The sequence below is a fragment of the Rattus norvegicus genome, chromosome 6 (genome assembly GCF_021556685.1).
Source record: "Rattus norvegicus strain SHRSP/BbbUtx chromosome 6, alternate assembly SHRSP_T2T, whole genome shotgun sequence".
Classification (NCBI taxonomy): domain Eukaryota; kingdom Metazoa; phylum Chordata; class Mammalia; order Rodentia; family Muridae; genus Rattus; species Rattus norvegicus.
Window position 1 is genome coordinate 125,194,956 of NC_141539.1, and position 20,529 is coordinate 125,215,484.

Sequence of the window (20,529 nt, forward strand, 5' to 3'; positions counted from 1 at the left end):
CTCTAGTACCACCTTGCTGTCCCTTGAAGTAAACGGGCACTGCCTTCTCCACCTTTAAACAGCTTCATGTAGACGTACAGACGTGTGGGGGACAGGAAAATGTCTGGAAGCAAGATGAAACCATGGTAGTGTCTTTCTGGGTAAATCTCTCTAACAGTTTTATGGAACTTTTTGACCTAAAAAAAAAATCACCTTTGGGGTATAGAGCATAAGGAGTCCCTAGACATGAGGAAGGTCTCCTGTCCCTTGCTAAGTCTTCAGGGTTCGCTATTGGTACCAAAGAACCAAGTCTCTGCACACAGCCACAGAAGCATTAAGGTGGACAACAGTGGAGGTGCTCCTGGCCCTATGTTCCTGATCTTAGGGAACGTTTATGCCACCCCAGGGGGAGACAGGCATAAAGAAGCTGAGGCACTGGCAGGCAGCTGTGAACTGTGCAGGAAATTCAAAGCAGGATCGGCCTAGGCAGCATGCCATGCTCTGTATGGACCTCATCAGAGCTTTAAGCAAGGGCTTAAAGGGTTAGAGACAAACCTCACCCCAGAAAAGCAATGTGCCTGCTGTCGCAGGAATACATCCATAGAAGAGGAAACTCCTAATAGTCCTAACAGGACGTCAGCTTTTGTAAATCTAAATCTGGCCCATAAACAGGACCATGGACACCACTCTCCTTCTCCAGCGTCCATTACTAGCCACACCCCTACCCTTCAGATCAGCTCAAAAGCCTATGGCAGGATGGAGTTAGATGTCACCCAACTTGCAATTTCCAGTAGGTGTGCATTAACGTGGGCCAGTCATCTCCACACCGGAATTTACTACAGACGGATTCTGCTGGCCACCTGAGAGGCTTGATCCATTTCTTAATCCTAGGACGAACATGATTTGGGCATACACATTCTATGCTAAAAATTAATTAAAAACTTAGTAAAAATAACATTTATTAAGAAAGGTTTCAGGTTTAACTTCTCCATCCAGTCTCTCTCTCTCTCTCTCTCTCTCTCTCTCTCTCTCTCTCTCTCTCTCTCTCTCTCTCTCTGTGTGTGTGTGTGTGTGTGTGTGTATATAGATACAAATGTATTAAATCAGAGTTCTTAGCACCACCAACTGGACAAACAGATCTACTACACATGCGCTAGGCACCCAATTTGTTTTATTTCTTGAGAGCAGATCATACGTTTATTTCACATTTAATTTATAATAAAGTAATTTATTTCACTCATCAAATAAAATTAAAAATGCCTCTTTTGTCAGCCAAATTGATGCTCACTCACCCTGGCTCTTTCACACAAGGAGGCAGATTCTGAAGTCCTCTTACTGGAGCTAATTTGATTTATTCTTCTATAAACACAGACTCTAAAGCAAAGACCGAGAACTGCAATAAAAACTAGAAACTTTAAAAAGGGCGAATTTGAAGGACCGCAGACCATGCAAGTCTTCGGGGTCTATAGCAGACATCAGTTTGGTCAGAAGTAAAACAACTGATGATATAATTCACATTTGAATACTTTTTGAACTTGACCAAGATTCTTAATTTCACATGTTATTATTGATCTTGCCTTCCTAGTTAAGCGCACATGCCCAGCAAAGGGCTCTAAACACAGAGAGTCTGGGACAGCCCTTAGGGTGAAGATATAACCACAAATAAAGCTGTGAAACGATCATCCCCAAAGAAGTAAATTAGTATACACCACCACCCCTCCAAACCAACAGGTTTGTGGATACTTGCTGCCATGAAAAGTGCATCTAGTCACTTGTGGTCATGACAAATGCTCCCTGAAGAATGAGTAACAGCAGCAGTATGAAAAATCTAGTCTCTGAAGACCTCTCTACTAGACTACGCACAGGCAGGCAGACAGGCAGACAGACAGACAGACAGACATACATACAGACAGACAGCAGAGGCTGCAATGGGTAGTCAGCCTCTACAGAGAAATTTACAATTGAAAGCCCAATAAAGAAGACAAGTGGGAGCTGGCTCAGTGGGTAAGAAAGAGCACTTGCTTTTGCAAGCATAGGATCTGAGTTTGAATATCCATGTGAAAAAGTTGGGCGTGCCTATAACCCCAGCATCTGGAGTTGGGGAAAAGTGGATCCTGGGCAGTTGACAGATGGACATACTAGCCAAAACAGAGACCTTCTGGTCCAGAGAGAAAATCTTTCTAACAAGAATAAGGCAGAGATCAATAAAGATACCCAATACCCTCTTCTGTGCATATACCTACACACTCACATTCATGCACCCACACATCACAAACTCACATCATGCACCCATATATCACACACTCACATTCATGCACCCACACATCACAAACTCACATCATGCACCCACATATCACACACTCACATTCATGTACCCACATATTACAAACTCACATTCATGTACCCACACATCACACACTCACATTCATGCACCCACACATCACATGCTCACATCATGCACCCACACATCACACACATTCATGCACCCACAGATCACACACTCACATTCATGCACCCACACATTACACACACTCACATTCATTCACCCACATCCCCCCACACACACACGACATTCCCTGACACACAATCAAAGGAAATAAATGAATAGGACAATTAGTAATAGGGAAATATAAAACCGAAGGCCAACAGCTGCTCTCTCAATGTTAACAGGTAACTCTGATATGTAAACTATGAACATGTAAACTTCCTCCTTTTCTTTTTGTATCATTTATTCATTCGCGTACATGTTCACTAGGTACTGTAGGTCAGACACATGCAAGGAGGGAGCCTGGGAGGGCTGATTCCTCTGCCTTCCCTCTTCCTCAGCAAGTGTTGGTGTGTTATCTCCAAGACAAGGCTTCTATCTGAAGGCACGAGTAGGCTATAGAGGATCTTAGATAAGATAATTAAGAAAAGCACTGTGCCAACACTCTCTCCGGCTCTGCAGGCACCAGCCCTGCATGTGCTGCACAGACATGTATGCAGACAAAACAACCTACACATAAAATTTGTAAAAATAATTAAAAATTTAAAAGCCTTTTTAAATTTTAAAAAGAAAAATATTTTATAAGATTTGCTTACATTTCTGTATATCCTGTAGCATGACTCTTGAATAATACTTAAGTTTATATAGATAGACTTATTTTGAGGTATAATAGCAAAAGTTGTATATCTGCAGTATAAAAATGTGGTGCAGTACTGTATCCCCTGGGTAATCGTTTCCAGCCAAGCTACTTAATATGCACAGCATCCGACACATTTCCTCTGTGTTCGTGAATGCTTTAGGGATACGTAGAAACTATGGTAAAAATACAGTGTTTCTAATTACAGAGAGCATGTGACACATTAGAACACTGGGACGTATTCACTTTATAACTACAAGGGGTCCTTTTACCCAATAATCCCCACCCTCGCTCCCACTGCTCGGACCTTGGCAGCCACCACGCTATGGCTTCTGTCCATCTGATGATGCTTAGATCGCACAGGTAAGAAACACTGTGCAGTATCTGTCCTTCTTTGCCTGACTTATTTCCTTTAGTACAATGCTCTTCAAATGGTGGCAAATAGCGTTTATAACATTCTGCTTTATATGTGTACATATGTGCATATACGGCATAAAGGTATGTCTATACAGCTACATACCATAACCACTTGTATCTGTCCACCCACTGGTGGGCACAGAGGTTGTTTCATATCTTGGCTATTGTGAATAAGGCTGGACTAAACATGGGGCTGTACATTTTTAAGTTTTTAAAAAAACATTTTATTTTTTAAAATATAGTATCACTTTCCCCTTTCCCTTTTCTCCCTCTTAATTCTTCTCATGCTCCCCTTTCAATTGATGGCCTCTTTTTCTTTCATTACAATTGTTACATACATACATACATACATACATACATACATACATGTGTGTGTGTGTGTACATACAAACACACATACATACATAGATATCCTGCTGAGTCCATTTAGTCTTGCTTGTGTGTAAATGATTCAAGGCTGGCCATTTTATGCTACATAACCAATTATGGGGCTCATCCCTGAGAGAGACTAATTCTCCCTCTCTCGGGAGTCATTAGTTGCCTATAGCTCTTTATGTAGGGGTGGACCCTGTGAGACTTCCCATTATGTCTATGTCCCTTATTCCCATGTCTATTGGTGGTGTAGACATTTGAACTGTGAGTTCAGTCTACTCCCCCATTATTATCAGACTAGGATTCCTAAATCAGGAGATATATTTTTGAGACAGAATGAAAACATTTGGCCATTAAGGGAAGAGCAATATGATATATAAAATATGATGTCTGGATTATTTATCAGTTTCCTTTGACTTTTATTTCCTTTGACCAAAAGATAAAGGAATTGAGAACTAGCGAGAGTTTGGCTTGAACAAACAAGGAAGGTGTCTTGAAAATGGGCAGATGTTACAGTTGGCGTGGAAAACTGTCATAAGGACTCAGAGGTTAATATAGTATTGAATGACACTGACCTGTGGCCGCTGACAATGACGCCACATGGTGCTACGAGAGCTGAGGGGATGGAGAATAGAAAGCAGGGCTCCTAGGCTGAAGGCCATGAAGTTGACAATAACCCTGGAAAGAACAGAGAAAACTGGAAGGAGAAGGGAAGCACCTTTCTAGGCCGGGGGAACTGGGTGGCTCTGTATCAGGGAAAGAAGCTGCCTTAGAGTTTACTGCTCTGAGAAGACACCAGGAACAAGGCATAAGGACACTACTTCATTGGGGCTGGCTTATAGGTTTAGCAGTTCAGTCCATTATCATCAAGGCAGGAGCATGGCAGCATCCAGGCAGAAATGGTGCAGGAGGAGCTGAGAGTTCTACATCTTCATCTGAAGGGCACTAGGAGAAGCCTGGCTTCCAGGTAGCTAGAACAAAGGTCTTTAAAGCCTACACCCACCTACTCCAACAAGGTTACACCTCCCAATAGTGCCACTCCCTGGGCCAGCATATTCAAACCACCACAGAAGTTACAAACAAGAGAGGGAACGGGCACTGAAGAAATGTCTTCCGTCAGAATGGTTGGGGATTGAGACCAGCACAGAGGAAAAGAATTGATCAAAAATGAAGAAAGAAGAAGAGACAAGAGATAGTACTTCTCTGTCTCTCTTAACAAGAGGAGGAACACAGAAAAGATTGGAGATGAAGAGAAGGTAAAGCCACAGGACCTAAGCAGAATCTGAGATGTTCTCCACAAGGCAGAAGTCAGGACCACATCAGTGTGCAATAGTGGGAAAGGTCTGTAACCATCAGATTAAGCCGTTACAGAGTGTTGACTTGGCACGGAATATTACACCAAGAATACTGCATCTTGGCAGAACAGTGTAGCCATAGGAACAGGATGGGTCAACAACAATGCTGTAACAGGGAACTGAAGACAGCTGAGCTCAAATCCTTCAGTGGGTGAGGCATGACCTGAGGTACAGAACATCAGGCTGTACTTGGGAAATGAAAGTACTCTACAACTGCTCAGGCTGAGAGCGGTTAACTAAGTACAGAAGACGGCTTGGCTAATCCAAATTGTACTTTGTTAAAATAAAGAGTATAGTCAGAATATGAATGTGAGGGGCTGGGGATTTAGCTCAGTGGTAGAGCCCTTACTTAGGAAGCGCAAGGCCCTGGGTTCGGTCTCCAGCTCCGAAAAAAAAGACCCCCCCCCAAAAAAAACAAAAAACAAAAACAAAAACAAAAAAACAAAAAAAAGAATATGAATGTGATTCCACAGTGGGGTCAAGGCGGCCTACTGAGGATTTGTGCAAAAGGGTCCAGGAAGATGATAGGAGAGTTCACACTAGGACACACACATGTTAATTGATCATAGGATGCATGTTGGGTTGTATCTAGGGAGAGAAGTAGATGTACCACAGAATGAAGGCAAGTGGACAGTAAACTCAGCCCTTAGGGCCCACAGTAGAGATCAGAGCCAACAGCGGGCATAGGTGAAAATAAGGAAAGAAAGTGGTCTCACCATTCCTGGGGATTATTAGTGCTAAGAAGAATGCAATGGGGGATGTGGAAGATACAGCATGCAGACAAGAGAGGATGAGGGGAAGAGCAGGGCGCATGCCTGGCCACCAGTAACCCATCTGAGGGTGTACGATTCTAAGTGCCACAGGTGAGGGGGAAAGCAGAGAGGGATGAGGAGACAAGATGGGGACACAGTAAAGACAGTGAGAATGCGACACAACTGCTCTGTGTCACACAAGGTTGTCCCGGGGATGGGACACCCACGTCTTCAATGAGCTATCAGCAGGCTCAACAGTTACACATGCAGAAGCCAAGGGAAAGATCGTGCACAAAGGGCTTCACATCAAGTCTACGGAGGATTTAATTCTGAGTTAGCTCTGACTTTCTCTAGCAGCAGATGGGGAAGAACAGCAAACGTAAGCAAGGTGGACATTAGAAGCCCCAGTGTTGAACTTAACTGCAACCGAGGGAAAGTCTTCTAATGAATCAAAGGACAACCCCCACTTTATGTGGGCAGGAATAAAGGCAGATTAGTTTATTCAGCTCAGTTAAAAGTACACCTCCATTCACCAACTTTAAATATATATATTTTTTCACAATGTACCTGGCAGGTATTTTGGTACTGTGCTAGAATTCTCCAGGCAAGACGTGGAACACACACAGCCCTATCACAAAGCAACCTGAAGGTGAATGCTTGCAGGTTTTCATGTGGTAAATGCTGTCTCAGCTCCCTTTGTGTGCATTTTTGTAAATGGTGCCTTTTGTTTATATTGCAGATAATCAAATGAAATCTCAACACATCAAAAGCAAACCAAGCCAACTCTCAGGAACAGGAAAGAGCTACACAATTATGCAACCTGTTTCTCGAGAACACTTTTTTGGGCAGCATGCCCACCTTTCTTGTGTAGTGGGGGATACAAAGGCATAGCCCTGCCTGCAGAATGTTAATACTGCTGAAGGAAACAGAAAAGGATTGGGAGAGTAAGCTGTGGGGTCAGCCTGCCTGGGTTGGAATCTGGGTTCCATTACTAACCAGCTGGTGGTCGGGAGCAAATCCTTTGACCTCTCCAAGCTCTTTTCTCATTTGTAAAGTGGGCAGAGACAGCATAGTCCATGAACTTCCACACAGTGCCTGGCACAGCACAAACCCTCCAGCAATAGCGGTTACAGTCACTGATCACGCTAACACGGCACTGGGCCTCAGTAGTTCTAGAGAACATAAAGGATGTCTTGTGGGCCGGAGCAGCAAAGGACATCATTTAGATAAGGAGACGGGGAGTGGGAGGAGAGAGGGGCAGTGAACCTGGCCTAAGTGAAAATGTGGGGAGACAGATGAGGTAGGATCAATGTATGGTGTGTGGACTGGAATGGTATTTAACCTGGGAAATGCCAGGGAGGCATTCCAGTCTGTCAGCTTTATGTGTTAAGCTAAAGAATCTAGATTTTTCTATGGGAAGCAATGAGGAGCTAGTAAAATAAGAAAGTAACATTAAACTGTAATGATGATTTTCTCTCATTTGTCTAAATTTAACTGGAAAAGTAGACTAGTGATTTCCAAAGTTTAATCTGAATATTAATCATGAAGGGATCATATTAAAGTAAATACAAGTGACTCAGTGGGCTGAGATTAGCATTGCCAATGAGTCCCTGAGCTGATACCTGTCTCTAGAGCTCACTGTAAAGTATATTTATTCAAGGTACTTTGGTTAAAGAGAATGGCTGGGTAAGAGAGAGGTAGACAAGATGTCAGAACTTAAGGGTGCAAACACATAGGCTTCTATGTTATAGATAAAAACAAAACAACAAAAACCAAAAAAAACAAAAAACCACGTAGTCCTAGAAATCTTCAATCTGATTTAGGATAACAATTTTGAGATGCTTCTTAATTATGAACTTATTTTTCCATAACATTTAAACAATTTTGAGGCAGAAGGAGAAGGGCCTTGACTTCAAGGCCAGCTTGGGCTACTTAGCATATGGCAGGCCACTTTGGGCAGCAGAAGAAAACTCTATTTTGAAAAAAAAAGAAGCAAAATAATTTTAAGTATCTCATAAAGTATAAAGTTCCTTTAGCAAATGCACACTTTATTTGATAAATCTAACACACTATGTGATTAAAATTCCAACCCCAAAGTTCCATGAATGGAAAAAACCTAAAAAATTGATTCCTTTTGCTGTAAAGAAAAGCTGCATGAATACGTTCATGATGTGTGGCTATTAATAACACCAAGGATGACTGAATGGGTTAGCAACATTTGGTCACAGAAAGAAACCATGGTTGCGGTCTCTTATGTGACAGTTGAATTAAAAGAAAAATGTTCCTTGTGCTTGTACCACAGAGTCCAGATATTCAGCCACATATGTAGATGAGGAGCTGGAGACAGTGGCCATGACACTTGCTGCAGTGACATCTCAAAACTGAACCTAGGACTGGACAGCTGTCACACCACACAATGTCATCTTGAGAACAGTCTTTTTTCCATTGACAGAGCACATCTGTATTCATACTTTGGAGGCTTATGAATATCTGTGTTACCCAGAGAACATAAATGTCTGCTACACCAGGCTCCATGATAAATGACCCCACCACGTAGACGGAGAAGCAGCATGGCAGGACCCCTTACAGCGGAAATGAAGAGAGTCCAACTGGAAAGGCTGGGTGATGTGAGGGGAAGCAGGCCAGAGGTAGAGCTTGGACTAGAACTCAAGTCTTCTGACTCCTAGCTACTAGGAGCCTGACTCAATTCCATGACCCTGCATGGCATCAGGGTCCCACTTGCAGAGTAAAGCAAGCATGCTCATGACAGCAAAGTGACAAAGCACCCGTTCTCTGCAGAAGGAGTTCATTTCAAACGTAACCAATTGCAGTAAAAACTGAGCAGTGAGTTGTGTGGAGCATGGCGATAAATATTCGACCATATCTGTTCACGCTAAGCACACATTCTAATGCTAGAAAGAATGTGTGCATACAACTAACTGGGTAAAAGCACAAAGATGGAGATGTTCAGTGGAGGATTAGTAGTTTAAAGCAGAATGTTGAGACAATTTCCTTGGTAGGGGATGGGAATCATCTGGGCAGAGTAGAGGGTAAAACCAGCTTTCAAGACAGGAAGCGCCTTACTCACTGGGCCTTAAAGGATGAGAAGAGTTTGTATCAGGGTGGTTTTTAGTATGAAGAAAAAATACAGAATCTGGGGCTCCTAAATGTGAAAGAGATTGAGCTCTCACTCCCACCAAATCATATATCTTTGATGATAGGAAGTGAGTTAGGGGAAGTAAAGAAATCAAATAAGAGACTCTATTACGAGCCTGTGTGATGGGGCCATCGCTCTTCTCTGCCCACTTACTCAGCCAGTTCCTGCACTTTATTTAATTCCTGTGTCACTAGTTCTAAACTTCATACTGGCAAAATGACTGTTCCTCGAGTAGAAGGAAATGATTTATGGCAGCAGGGCCTCACCTGGCAATAAAAATGACTAGCATAGAACTATTTATGTAGCCAGATTTTATATTTTTCAATTCTGATTGATATCTAATAACCATGTATGTATGTATGTATGTATGTATGTATGTATGTATGTATGTACAGTATGGCATGATATTTCAGGAATCTACCTGTTTGGGCAGGACACACAAACATAGCTAGTGACTTCTGTCTATGAATGGCTATGAATAACGAGAAATGATTTCAGGTCTTTTTACAATTCCTATACAGATGCATGTACGTAGTTACAGATAAACAACCACACTCGCCAAGTAGGCACTGCCCATAAGAACTCTGATCTCATGAAGGTCACATGACTCTGCTTAAGCCACATTCCAACATACAAAGTAAAGCCAGGAAAACAACTGTACAAGAGACAGTTCAAGAAAATGATACACGACAAACGGGTTGCTTGCTCACGGGCACAGGGGCAGCCAAAGAACAGAGGGAGGGATAACATTTCAAGAGATGCAAACGACCTGAAGAAACAAAGTTGTTTCAAATCTCTGTCCTTGAGGCCCATGGATTCTGAAAGGCTCATCATCCAGGAAAGCAGAAGAGTCTGTTGGCTCGTTTACCCTGGCTCAGGACAATCTTCCATCTACTATAGCTATGACGTGAGGAATACATAATTTTGCTGAGAATATCCATCACTCCTTTTAAAATTGCATTCCTAAACTCCGACCTCCTACCAATGCTCCGACATTGATCACATTTTATTTAATAAGTCATGATGTTCTTATTTTCAACCAATCTTTAATACCCCTCAAAAGAGAATCTGAGGAACAAAGCACTTTGAACTTCCTCCAAGTAATATGAAGAAGGGGATTCTTACATGGAAAATATCATTTACAACTTGAATGTCTGCGTGCACTGCTGGAGGGCGCGAGGTGTCTCCACTATGAACTGCTCTGCAGCAACCCAGCCATGTACCCAGGGTCCTGGGCCAGGCACTGGTCTTTTGCACATGCACTTTCCACTTAAAACCTGGGAAACAGAGGAGGCTTGCTAGATAGAGCTCTTTGCCAGCCGACAGTTGTGGGAATGGACAAATACCAGTGCTCACGATAAGGCAGGCCTGAACGGGGTGACGTAAACATATACACACAAGGAAAAATGTCCACTCCCTGTTGACAGCTGAGGTGAGACCATAAACTAACCCACCCAGCCCCAATAAAGCAGAAAGAGGCAGTCAAGAGAGTCACGGAAGTCACGTAGGAAGAGAAACCAGACAGCAAGGCCACATGGGGCCGTCAGGCTCTGCTCCTAAGTTTACAGCACTCCTTCCTAGTTCTCGAGAAGTAAGCCATGAAGAAAGCTGTAAATGAGAATTTTCCCTGTCACTGGGTGTTTCAAATTAATGAGAAATAGACCAGCAATCATTTATTAACCACAACACAGAAGATAACATGCTAGTGATCGAAGATGGTAGGAGATTTGTCCATAAACTCAAAGAGCTTGAAGTACTTTATGGAGATAATCATAAACGTCGCATTTTTGTTCAGCACATAACTGATTAAATAAATTCTATCCAAATTTAAAGAAATGAGACACAACTGTTCAATGTAGGAATAAACAGGCTTTACTAGCATTAGTAGAGAAGAAAGCTCAAATCTGGACAGGTGGGGAGGAGGACAAGTCCATGGGCGGCAAGGAAAATGGAATGGAGTGAGAACACACATCACACAATCAACGACACAAACATCATGTCAAGGGAAACAGGAATTTGAGACAAGTAAAGACAAGCCTAGGAAGGAACCAGATGTTGGAAAGGAAGCCAGATGTTGGAGGGCTAGGTTAAAGAGTTTTAACTGTACTCAGAAGACTCACAAAAGATATTTTTGAGCATAAAAGACAACACTAAGAAGTTTGCAGAGTTCTGATTAGTGTTAAAGAGGAAACATGATGCTTGCTTTGCTCACTAAGTGGGAGACATCAAGAAAAGAGTTAACTGAGAACTTCTGAATGCAACATTATCTTGATTTGGCCTCAGTGCATTTAATACCCAAGCACACAAACCATGACTCCAGGTCCTAAGGTGAAAGTTGTGAATTTCAAATACTGAAAGAGGCCCCTCTCTCCTCTCTCTTCTTTTGTTTGTTTTGAAACAGGGTTTCATGAAGTCCAGGCTGGGCTAGAACTTATCTGGCTGAGGTGGTCCTTGAACTCTTGAACCTCCTGTGATCGTCTCCCAAAAGTTGTTATTATGGGTGTCACCATATCCTTCCTAACAATAAAACCTCCAAAATTATTGTTTCCCCAATAAAGAAACTGCATCTCTACAATGAGATTGGGAATACATATAAACAGCATAGAGGAGATATTATAAAACAAGAGTACAGCAAAGTAACGAAAGGACAGGACGGCCAGTAGGTACCGCTCAAAAGAAGGAATAGAAGGTAAAAACCAAGCCAAATCAGATGAACGTCCAGGACACAAATGAAAACCGACATCATGGGAAACATACGAAACGACATAGTGAGATGATTTCACGACTGTAGCTCCAGTTCCAGGGAATCTGATGCCTTCTTTTGGCCTCCGTAAGCGACTACCCTTACATGCACAAACCCTCACAGACACACATGCCTACAAATAATTTAATATTAAAATTTTTTCAAAGAAAGACTTTCAACATAAACCAGCATTTCAAAGAAAAAGGAGTTGGCTAAAACTTTCAGCATTGACTCACTATATAATTTCAAATACAATGTTCCAGATAAGTATTGCTAGATAGAAAAGGAATTGGAAATAGGATTTTTGCGATCCTTAGACGCAAAAGTGTGGAACATGAATCAGAGGCGAGCTTTGAAGCCATCTCACTATAGGACTAAAAAGACACTAAAGGAAGAGGTAATAGCAACAGAGCAGCTAGAACATGAATTTTACAAATACATATATATATATATATATATATATATATATATATATATATATATATATAACCAAATTGCTTTCAGTTGCAATAAAATCAACCAATCGGCAAAATGACCAACTAGTCACCAGGATTACAAGAGTATCTTCTTGTGTTCTTGTGGCACTCTAAACTAACCATGGCCATGCCGACACTCTTATCAGGTTAGAGAGTAAAGTGACTCTTTGTTGCATCGTGTCCAAGAAGGCTTTGCTTTGGCTCTTTGCTCACCTGGTCTCATCATCTGATTTTCTGTGAGTCTGACTTGGTTTACAGAGCGAGAGCGCAGCAAGGGCGGTCACTTCTGAAGGTGGCTACTCTTGATCTCTAGACATTCCTCCAGGACCACATATCCCTTGAAAGAGTCATTTCCCCCACATCACTCAAGACACAAAAACTCCTGTCCTGTTGGAATTCCTCAGCTTCTCTGGCCTCTCAGACAGTGAGCCGAGCCTCGGACACAGCACAGCACTGACAGCATGTAGAGCCCCAGCAGCTCTTTTTTATCTCCCTGCACTTGAAAAGCACTCAGACCACTGACAGGATGCTGACTGTGCATCAGGCATCTCTATTTCTTGGCCTATTTCAATCTGCACAAAGAGGAAATATTTTTCTTTCCCTTTTGAGTTTAATACTTTTTTATATTTATATTCTTTTCTTTCTAGTTTATAGATTATGATGTTAGTATAATATACTAATTTTAAAAAGATTTCATTTTTCTGTGTACATGCACCTGTGCTCAGGTTCACGCATCAGGTGGAACGGAAGTCCCTGGTGGCTTTGAGTCACCCAGTGTGTGTGCTGTCTCTGCAAAGACAGCAGATGACCTTAACTGATGAACCTCTTCTCCAGCCCAATACAACGGATTTGAACAAGGTGCGTGCAACCAACTAAAATGCCTTGCTTTGGTTGTGTATTATGATCTCCAAGTTGTTTTGGGCATTCAACACTAGTAACTAGCACACAGTTTGATAGAGCATAATCCACAATGGAAATACATGCATTTACAGCTTCTATGCAATGTACTACTGTATTAATAGATTATGTAATTATAAAATAATAGAAAACAGCTAAGTAATTTAATATGTGACTTTTATTATTAATGGCAAATCATTCTATTATCACTAGAAATCTTTCATAATATTTAATAATAATGTGATTTTAATTTACTTTATTATTTTGGAACATCTTGACTTAATCCTTACTGACTGAGCAATTTACGGTTCAATTTGCTTTGAGACCTTGGTTTTAAGAGCTGGCATAGGTACCTCGGGTGATCATGCAGCTCTAAATGAGACCAGGTGATCATGGCCTGACACGCTTTTAGTTCCGTCCCTCTGATGATGAAAAGCTTTAGCCAGTTTTGAATTTGTTTAATTAATATTGTTTTGCTATAGCTGACTAAAACCCAGAAATAAGTATTTCCCTCTGCTGATATCACAGATAGGTTTCGAAAATGTATTAGATTTCAGAACTTACGATACAAAAATGAATTTCAACGTGTCCTTTGGCAATTTTATACATGGATACAATGTATTTTGATTGTCTTCAGTCCCCATTTTTTCTTTATCCCAGCTCCAGGCCTTCTGGAATCCTTTTGTCTCCTAACATATCCCTGTCGTAATCCCTGACTTTTTCTAATGACCAAGGATGCCCATATGTGCATGGGTGTGGGGTTAATTACCAGTGGCCGCACTCCTGAAGACAGCTGCCATTCACTCCCCCCAACCCCCGCTGACATCCCTTCATTGCCAACAGTTCCTCAGGAAGAGGGTAGGACCTCAAATACCCCTTGCCCATCCATATTGTTACCCTTGAAAAAATTAAAACTACTAAAACTTGCAAGATATTTTTAGTCAGGTCAGGACATTTTATTTTCCATTCATTTTCTTAGAAAAAGAGTTCTAACAGGCAGCACAGATGAGTTTGGAAAATGAAGTCATATTTACACATTTTTAAAATACTCTCTCTAAGGTGGTAGGGTGGGGTTTGGACTAGAAGGCGTTACTCTCTTCAGTAAGCGTCATGCACGGTCTCTGTCTCAAAGGGCTATATTAAAAACATTTTTTCCATGTCCAACCTGGTGGTGGTACAGACCTGTAATGCCAGCTACTCAGGTGGCTGAGGCAAGATAACACAAACTTACACCAAGAATGAGTTTCAGGCCGGTGTGGGCAACTTGGTGAGGTCCTGCCTAAAATAAGAACTGTGAAGGAGGCTGGGGACATAGCTCAGCGACAGGGCACTTGTATGGCATGCAAGAGCCTGGGCTTAAGGCCAGTACCAGAAAAAAAAAAAATGTCTCCTAAGATCTCTGTGAGGCAGCATCCATCTAACCATGTAACAAACACTAAAAGGTCAGATAATTTGGGAAACCCCTTTGCTTCTTTGTAGAGAGGGAAATGGATGCCAAGTTTTAATTCCTCTCAATACCTACCACCGCGAGGTAGAACTATATTGAGATTCGCCACTCGTCACGACAGGCACGCAGCACATAAACAGATGCTAATGTGTGTTTCAGAACTTGCTTTTACAAAATCACCTAACATTCTCCTGCAGCACTTTGCATGCACCAGGACACATGCTCCCCTCAATAGCCCGCTCAATGGCTTGCCTGTGAGCGAGGCAGCAGATGAATTTCATATATGTCACTGTTAATGATAATGTGCGCAATGCTTATTCAAATAACCTGCTTGATAATTTCTATTGAGCAGGGCTGGCTTCCGGCCAGACTCCATTCAATTACTTTTCTCCCAAAAGGGACTATGTGGCAGATGTCCCCACATCCATTCCCTTGCTTTCTTCTCGAGTCTCAGAACCTCTATTAAGTGGGCATGGGAGGGTCGCCTGCAGATACAGCAGGAGAACCTGAGTCACTGGGATGTAAGGGAAGGATGCATAGCCTCAGAAGAAGAGCTGGGCCTCTGTGCCCTTCTCCTGATGCTGGTACTCAGGTTAGATGGCTGCTATGTGAACGGCTGTCCTGGAGGAAGAAGCAGCCAGCAGTTTAAGCTGTGCAAGGAACAAGGAATGGAGAGCCTGGGTTCCTCACAACTATGACATTATCATTCAGGCCTGGGTTGCCTACATTTATTGGGGAGAGATATATGCATATCTTTTGTGATCTGTCAGTATTTAGATTTTTCTGGATGTTGCTAATGATTAAAGCCTAATTAATACATCTGGTGACAGGTGAGGATGGCACAAGCTAGGGATCGGAGGAGAGGTCAGCATGCGCCACCAGCATTACAGTCTGCGGGTTCCCAACACAAACTGCCCTCAGGCCACTTTGAATGTCCACATAACACAATCTTAAGATGCACTTAGGAAGGAATGAATAAGTGCCCGCCATTGTGTCTGAGTTAACAACCTCTGACTCTTCTCACCCACTTGAAAACTATGTGTCACCTTGCTGACAAATGCAGACTATGTCAAGTCTCCATAAGGCTTTTTCAGGACATAAACTTACAAGGTTCTCCTCTCCTTACAAGCCCCTGTCAAAGGAAGTACCTAGACTCACGGCTAACTAACTACGGATTTCTCTCCTGATCCATAAAGCTATGATGTAAGAGGGTAATGCCCAAAAGTGAAAAGCCAGCATGCAGAAGGTTCCCTGCTAAAATACACAAGAGCAAATGGTAAATATGCTCAGGAAGGTCGGATGCGGTGCCTGTACCTGAACACCTCCAGCACTGTCCTCGACGGCAGCTTGGGAGCCACTTGACTAAACGCCCTTTTGAAATCTTCTAGAGTTAAAAATCCACGATCTATACAAAACAAGATATTAACATTCACAAGTTTATAAAGCCTCTGAACTATGACGTCAGCCATAATACTTATGGGAAGCTAAATTTTAATATATTATTAAATTTAAGGGGAAAAGCAGTAGTTGACAGTTTATCTTATGATCTTATTTACACACCCAGTGAACACATCTCCCTGGAAGAATTTCAGGATGTGGTGGTGACACCCGACCCTTTGATGCAGTGCTAGGCGAGCTGGAAGGCCACTCACTGCTAGCCCTGCACTGTCTGAGTGAGTCCTAGGGAAAGGACGTGGTCCACTAGGCTTCAAGTCCTTGTGCTCTGCCAAAATGCTTCAGCCTTCCAAACTCCTTGTTTTCTGGCTTGGCATTAGACCGACGATATATTAATATTTAGGGGAAATTATAACGACCGCCAATGCATGAATCTTGGAAGTCATGCCTAGTGTGGAAAATAGTCTTCCAGTCATGCATGGGTCACAATGAGAGTTGCAGAAGTATCTCTTGCATGTCCATGGGTGGCTTGTGGCTTATGTCCTGGAAAGGCTAGTCCTTTGGCTATCACCATTACAACATGGGGACAACAGGCAAACACACAGGTATAGTAAACAGTCCAATTGCACAACTGTAAACATTTCATCCAGGGTGTATGTCAGAAACTTAGTATCCCAAAGTAGGACCGGTTCTCCGCCGACACCTGTGGTCACTGCCAGTGAGGGGAGCAGTCATCTGCCAACTGCTGTACACTTAGTTCACGGTTCCCCAGCTGCAGTTCTTCCATGAAAACACTTTAGGACACTTACAGTGCACGTCGAATGCTGTGAAGATGTGCCTTATCTCATTCCGATAGAGCTGCGCCTCCTTCTTTCTCTGTACGACATTTAAAAACCCCTCAAGTGATACACCTAGAAGTTGTGGGAGAAAAAAACATTTGCCAAAGATGACTATATGTCTCTTCAAAAAAAAAAAAAAAGCCGACTGAAATAGAGAAAGATATCACAAATAATCTGATTTTTACTGATTTTCATCTTTCACAAAGGGAATTTACTCATAAGTACAGGAAAAGAGGCATCCTGTTATGCTACGGGCTAAACAAGTCCAACCTTAGCAGTCAGTGGTGAAAACCAGACACGCAGGCCTACTGAGCTTCTCGAGGGATGGAGAAACCACGACCTTGAGAAGTTCAACACTCTCCCTCTACTGGATCCAAAAGACAGGCATGGACCCACTTATTAAAGAAAGTCACATCATTTTCCTTCCCGTTTGCTGCTTTGATACCTTTTCCTTTTCCTTGCCAGATGTCATTTCAGCAGGTTTTTTCCCCCGACTGGGAGATAGGGTCAGAGAAGTAGTTTCTCAAAAGTCAATAGCAATTGTATGGCACAGATAAAGGTGGAGCGAATATTACATAAACAATGGGGCTGGCGCCATCCCCAGCCCTGGATACACCCCACAACGTGTGCAGCCGCCTCGAGCTCAGCTTCCTGCTACTCTTGTAATAAAAGAGCCCAGCGTGATGATATGAGATTGGGCACTGTGCTTACAATGTCTATTAAAATGAATTCTAATGTGATCTTTGTAGCAGGTTTAAGGAGCAGAGCCAAGAATTTAGACATTTTAGTGAGCTGAGCCTGAAATATATAGAAAGAGCAGTTAATTTGCATAATGTAGGATCTCCACTTCAAAAGTTATCCTTTTGTTTTAAGAATAGCCCCAAGCTATCTAATGAGTATGTGTAACTCTATTTTTGGGCGATGTAATTAATGATATTGAGCCATGCCGTTCCTAAAATAGCTCCAAGTGTTTACAATGTTAAAACAATTTCCTTAATTTCATTTTTGTGAGAAAAATGACTTAGAGGTTTCTTCAAATAATTTACATAGCTTTATGCTTTAAAATAATTATTTTCCACATTTTAAGGACCCACTATGTGCCAGCCGTTATAATAAATGCTGGAGGTGGAAAGTGAAAAAGGACGAAATTCGAGTTCCCAAGGAAACTGTAGAGTAGGGAAGGTGGCTGTTATGCTTTTGACCGCATGCACACATCCCTGAAAACTGTGGCACACGCAATGATGGGGAGGCGGATGGAAGGCTGTGAAAGAAGGACCAGGAGCCCTTGTAGCATAGACTGGGGGAAGGAGCTCTTCGAGAAAGAGATACTTAAGCTAAGAACTAAACCATGAGAATACTAAAACTATAGGATGAGAAGACTCCATGGTCACCAGCAGTGGAAGGGACAGAGGTGGAAGGCCGTGCTCTAGAACAGAATGACAACTTGATGAGGAGGTAGATGGGGCAGGTGAGGTATCAAACATAACACGGAGGTTCTGGATTGAGTGTTCAGTGGTCTGAGGTGGCAAAGGGATGAAGATGCCTTGGGGAAGGGTAGGACCAGGGGACAGAGAAAGTGCTGTGGTTTAGACGGTTAACTGTATTACACTTTGGAGACTGCTAAGAGGAAAAAGGACCAGAAGGCATCAGGCCTTAGTCTCCTAGGCAGAAGGTATTATCTCCCAGCAATTATGTCCAGCAGATAGTCAGTACATACAGTCATCCATGTCTGTTGGTGTCCATGAAAGATGGGGGTTCCAGGACCCCCAAACAGATAACAAGAATGGAGGATGCCAAAATCCCTTATATGAAATGATGGAGTATGTGCATGTAACCCTACATAGCTGTCCTATAAACTTCAAATCACCTCCAGATCACTTGTAATGGCTACCATTGTAATGTACCACAATCGCTACGTATGTAATTGGGCTGCATTGTTTAGGCAACAATGATGAAGACAAACTGCACACGTGTTCAGCTCCGAGGTGACTTCTTCAAATACTTCCCATCCTGGTTGGCAGCAGTGCAGCACCCTCGGATGCAGAGGGCAGACTGCACTGCACTAAATTAGCATATGCAGTACTTTTTCCCCTGCAGTTGCCAAGGACAGAGATTGATGCCACCTCTATTCGCATCTAATCACCCTGTGACCAGAGAACATATTTTAAAAGGCTAGCTGAGGTTGAAATTGAAGTCTAACCATGCATGTTCCCAAAGATCATATCCATAACTTTAGTTTCATGAACTCCAAAAGCTAATAAATTAAATCCCATCTAGAGTTGCTGATATTCCTGAGTCATTTATTCCCGGGTGATGTGCATTCTGTGAGATCTATCAGCACCCATGCCCTGGCACTTGTAAACACACTGCCTAAAAACAACTCTCGCTTTATTCTCCTAGTGAATTTTATTACACATCTCTTTCCAGATGCAACTGACCTTTAAAGGTTCCCTGATGTCTCAGTTGAGTCCCTTTGCTGTGACCAGCATCCTAGAGGTCACGACACAGTCAAGGAATGGATTAGGCTCCATGGCAGTGGCCTGAAGACTTGTCTAGCTAAGAGATGCTAGGGAAAAGGAGTGTGTGCTGTTCAAAAGTTCGTCCCCAGTGTTCAGCACAGGCCTGTGTAGAACAGGCATTCATTACATGCTTGCTGGGTAACATGTAATGAATGCTAAGAATGAACATGGAGAGATAATTTCTAATCTTCAGCAAAAACAAAACAAAACAAAAAGAACAACATTAAGATGTGTGTTGTGGAAGGTCACTCATGCTGCCGAGGATGTGAGCAAAAGGAACGCGTCTCCATTGCTGGTAGGAGTGCAAACTTATACAGCCACTTTGGAAATCAATGTGGTGGTTTCTCAGAAAAGTAGGAACTGATCTAACTCAAGGCCCAGCTATACCACTCCTGGGCATGTACCCAAAAGATGCTTCACGATACCACACGGATGCTTGTTCAACCATGCTCACAGCAGCTTTATTCATAATAGCCAGCAGCTGGAAACAACCTAGAGGTCCCTCAACCAAAGAATAGATAAAGAAAATGTGGTACATTTATATAATGGAGTATTAGTCAGCTGTTAAAAACAATGACATCAGGAAATTTTCAGGCAAATGAATGGAAATAGAAAAAAAAATCATCCTGGGTGAGGTCACTCAGACCTAAAAAGAACAACATGTATGCACTCACTGATGAGTGGATATTAGCAGTAAAAATAATCATGCTCCAATCCACAGACCCAGAGAAGTAAAGTAACAAGGAGGGCTCAAGGAGGGGGCTTGAATCTCACTGTGAGGGGAAATAGAATAGACATTGTGGGTAGATGGGGGTCGAGTCTGAATGGGAAAGTGGGAATGGAAACAGAGGAATCTGGTTAGGGGAGGATGAGGGAGAGAGCCCTTGGAGAGACAACTGGAACCAGGGTAACATCTACTAGGTAAGCTAGAAACCTCGGGGAATGAAAACTCCTGGGAATCTATGAGGGTGACTCTAGCTAGCAATGGGGAATATGGGTCCCGAACCAGCCATCTCCTGGAACCAGGAAAGACTTCCAGTGGAGAAATCAGAACACCAA

General features: G+C 42.5%; 1 protein-coding gene and 1 long non-coding RNA gene across 6 annotated transcripts in view; one reads left to right on the plus strand and one right to left on the minus strand.

Moving 5' to 3' along the window:
• Efcab11 (EF-hand calcium binding domain 11) overlaps positions 1 to 20,529 on the minus strand; it is a 159,180-nt gene that overhangs the window by 112,072 nt on the left and 26,579 nt on the right. For all 3 annotated transcript variants that reach the window (XM_087554314.1, XM_087554313.1, NM_001024350.1), the window contains 2 exon segments: positions 16,922 to 17,023; positions 16,032 to 16,122 (listed from right to left, as the gene is read on the minus strand). In XM_087554314.1, coding sequence (XP_087410440.1) covers positions 16,032 to 16,122; positions 16,922 to 17,023 — 193 coding nt within the window.
• Positions 5,341 to 17,368, plus strand: LOC120103598 (uncharacterized). 3 transcript variants are annotated; one of them, XR_015623299.1, is made up of 5 exons: positions 5,341 to 5,413; positions 6,737 to 6,941; positions 8,300 to 8,645; positions 13,099 to 13,231; positions 17,158 to 17,368. It is a non-coding gene; the product is annotated as an uncharacterized LOC120103598 (long non-coding RNA). The 3 variants fall into 3 exon arrangements; XR_015623298.1 differs by lacking the exon at positions 8,300 to 8,645 and having other exon boundaries at positions 17,158 to 17,364; XR_015623297.1 differs by lacking the exons at positions 13,099 to 13,231; positions 17,158 to 17,368 and having other exon boundaries at positions 8,300 to 9,450.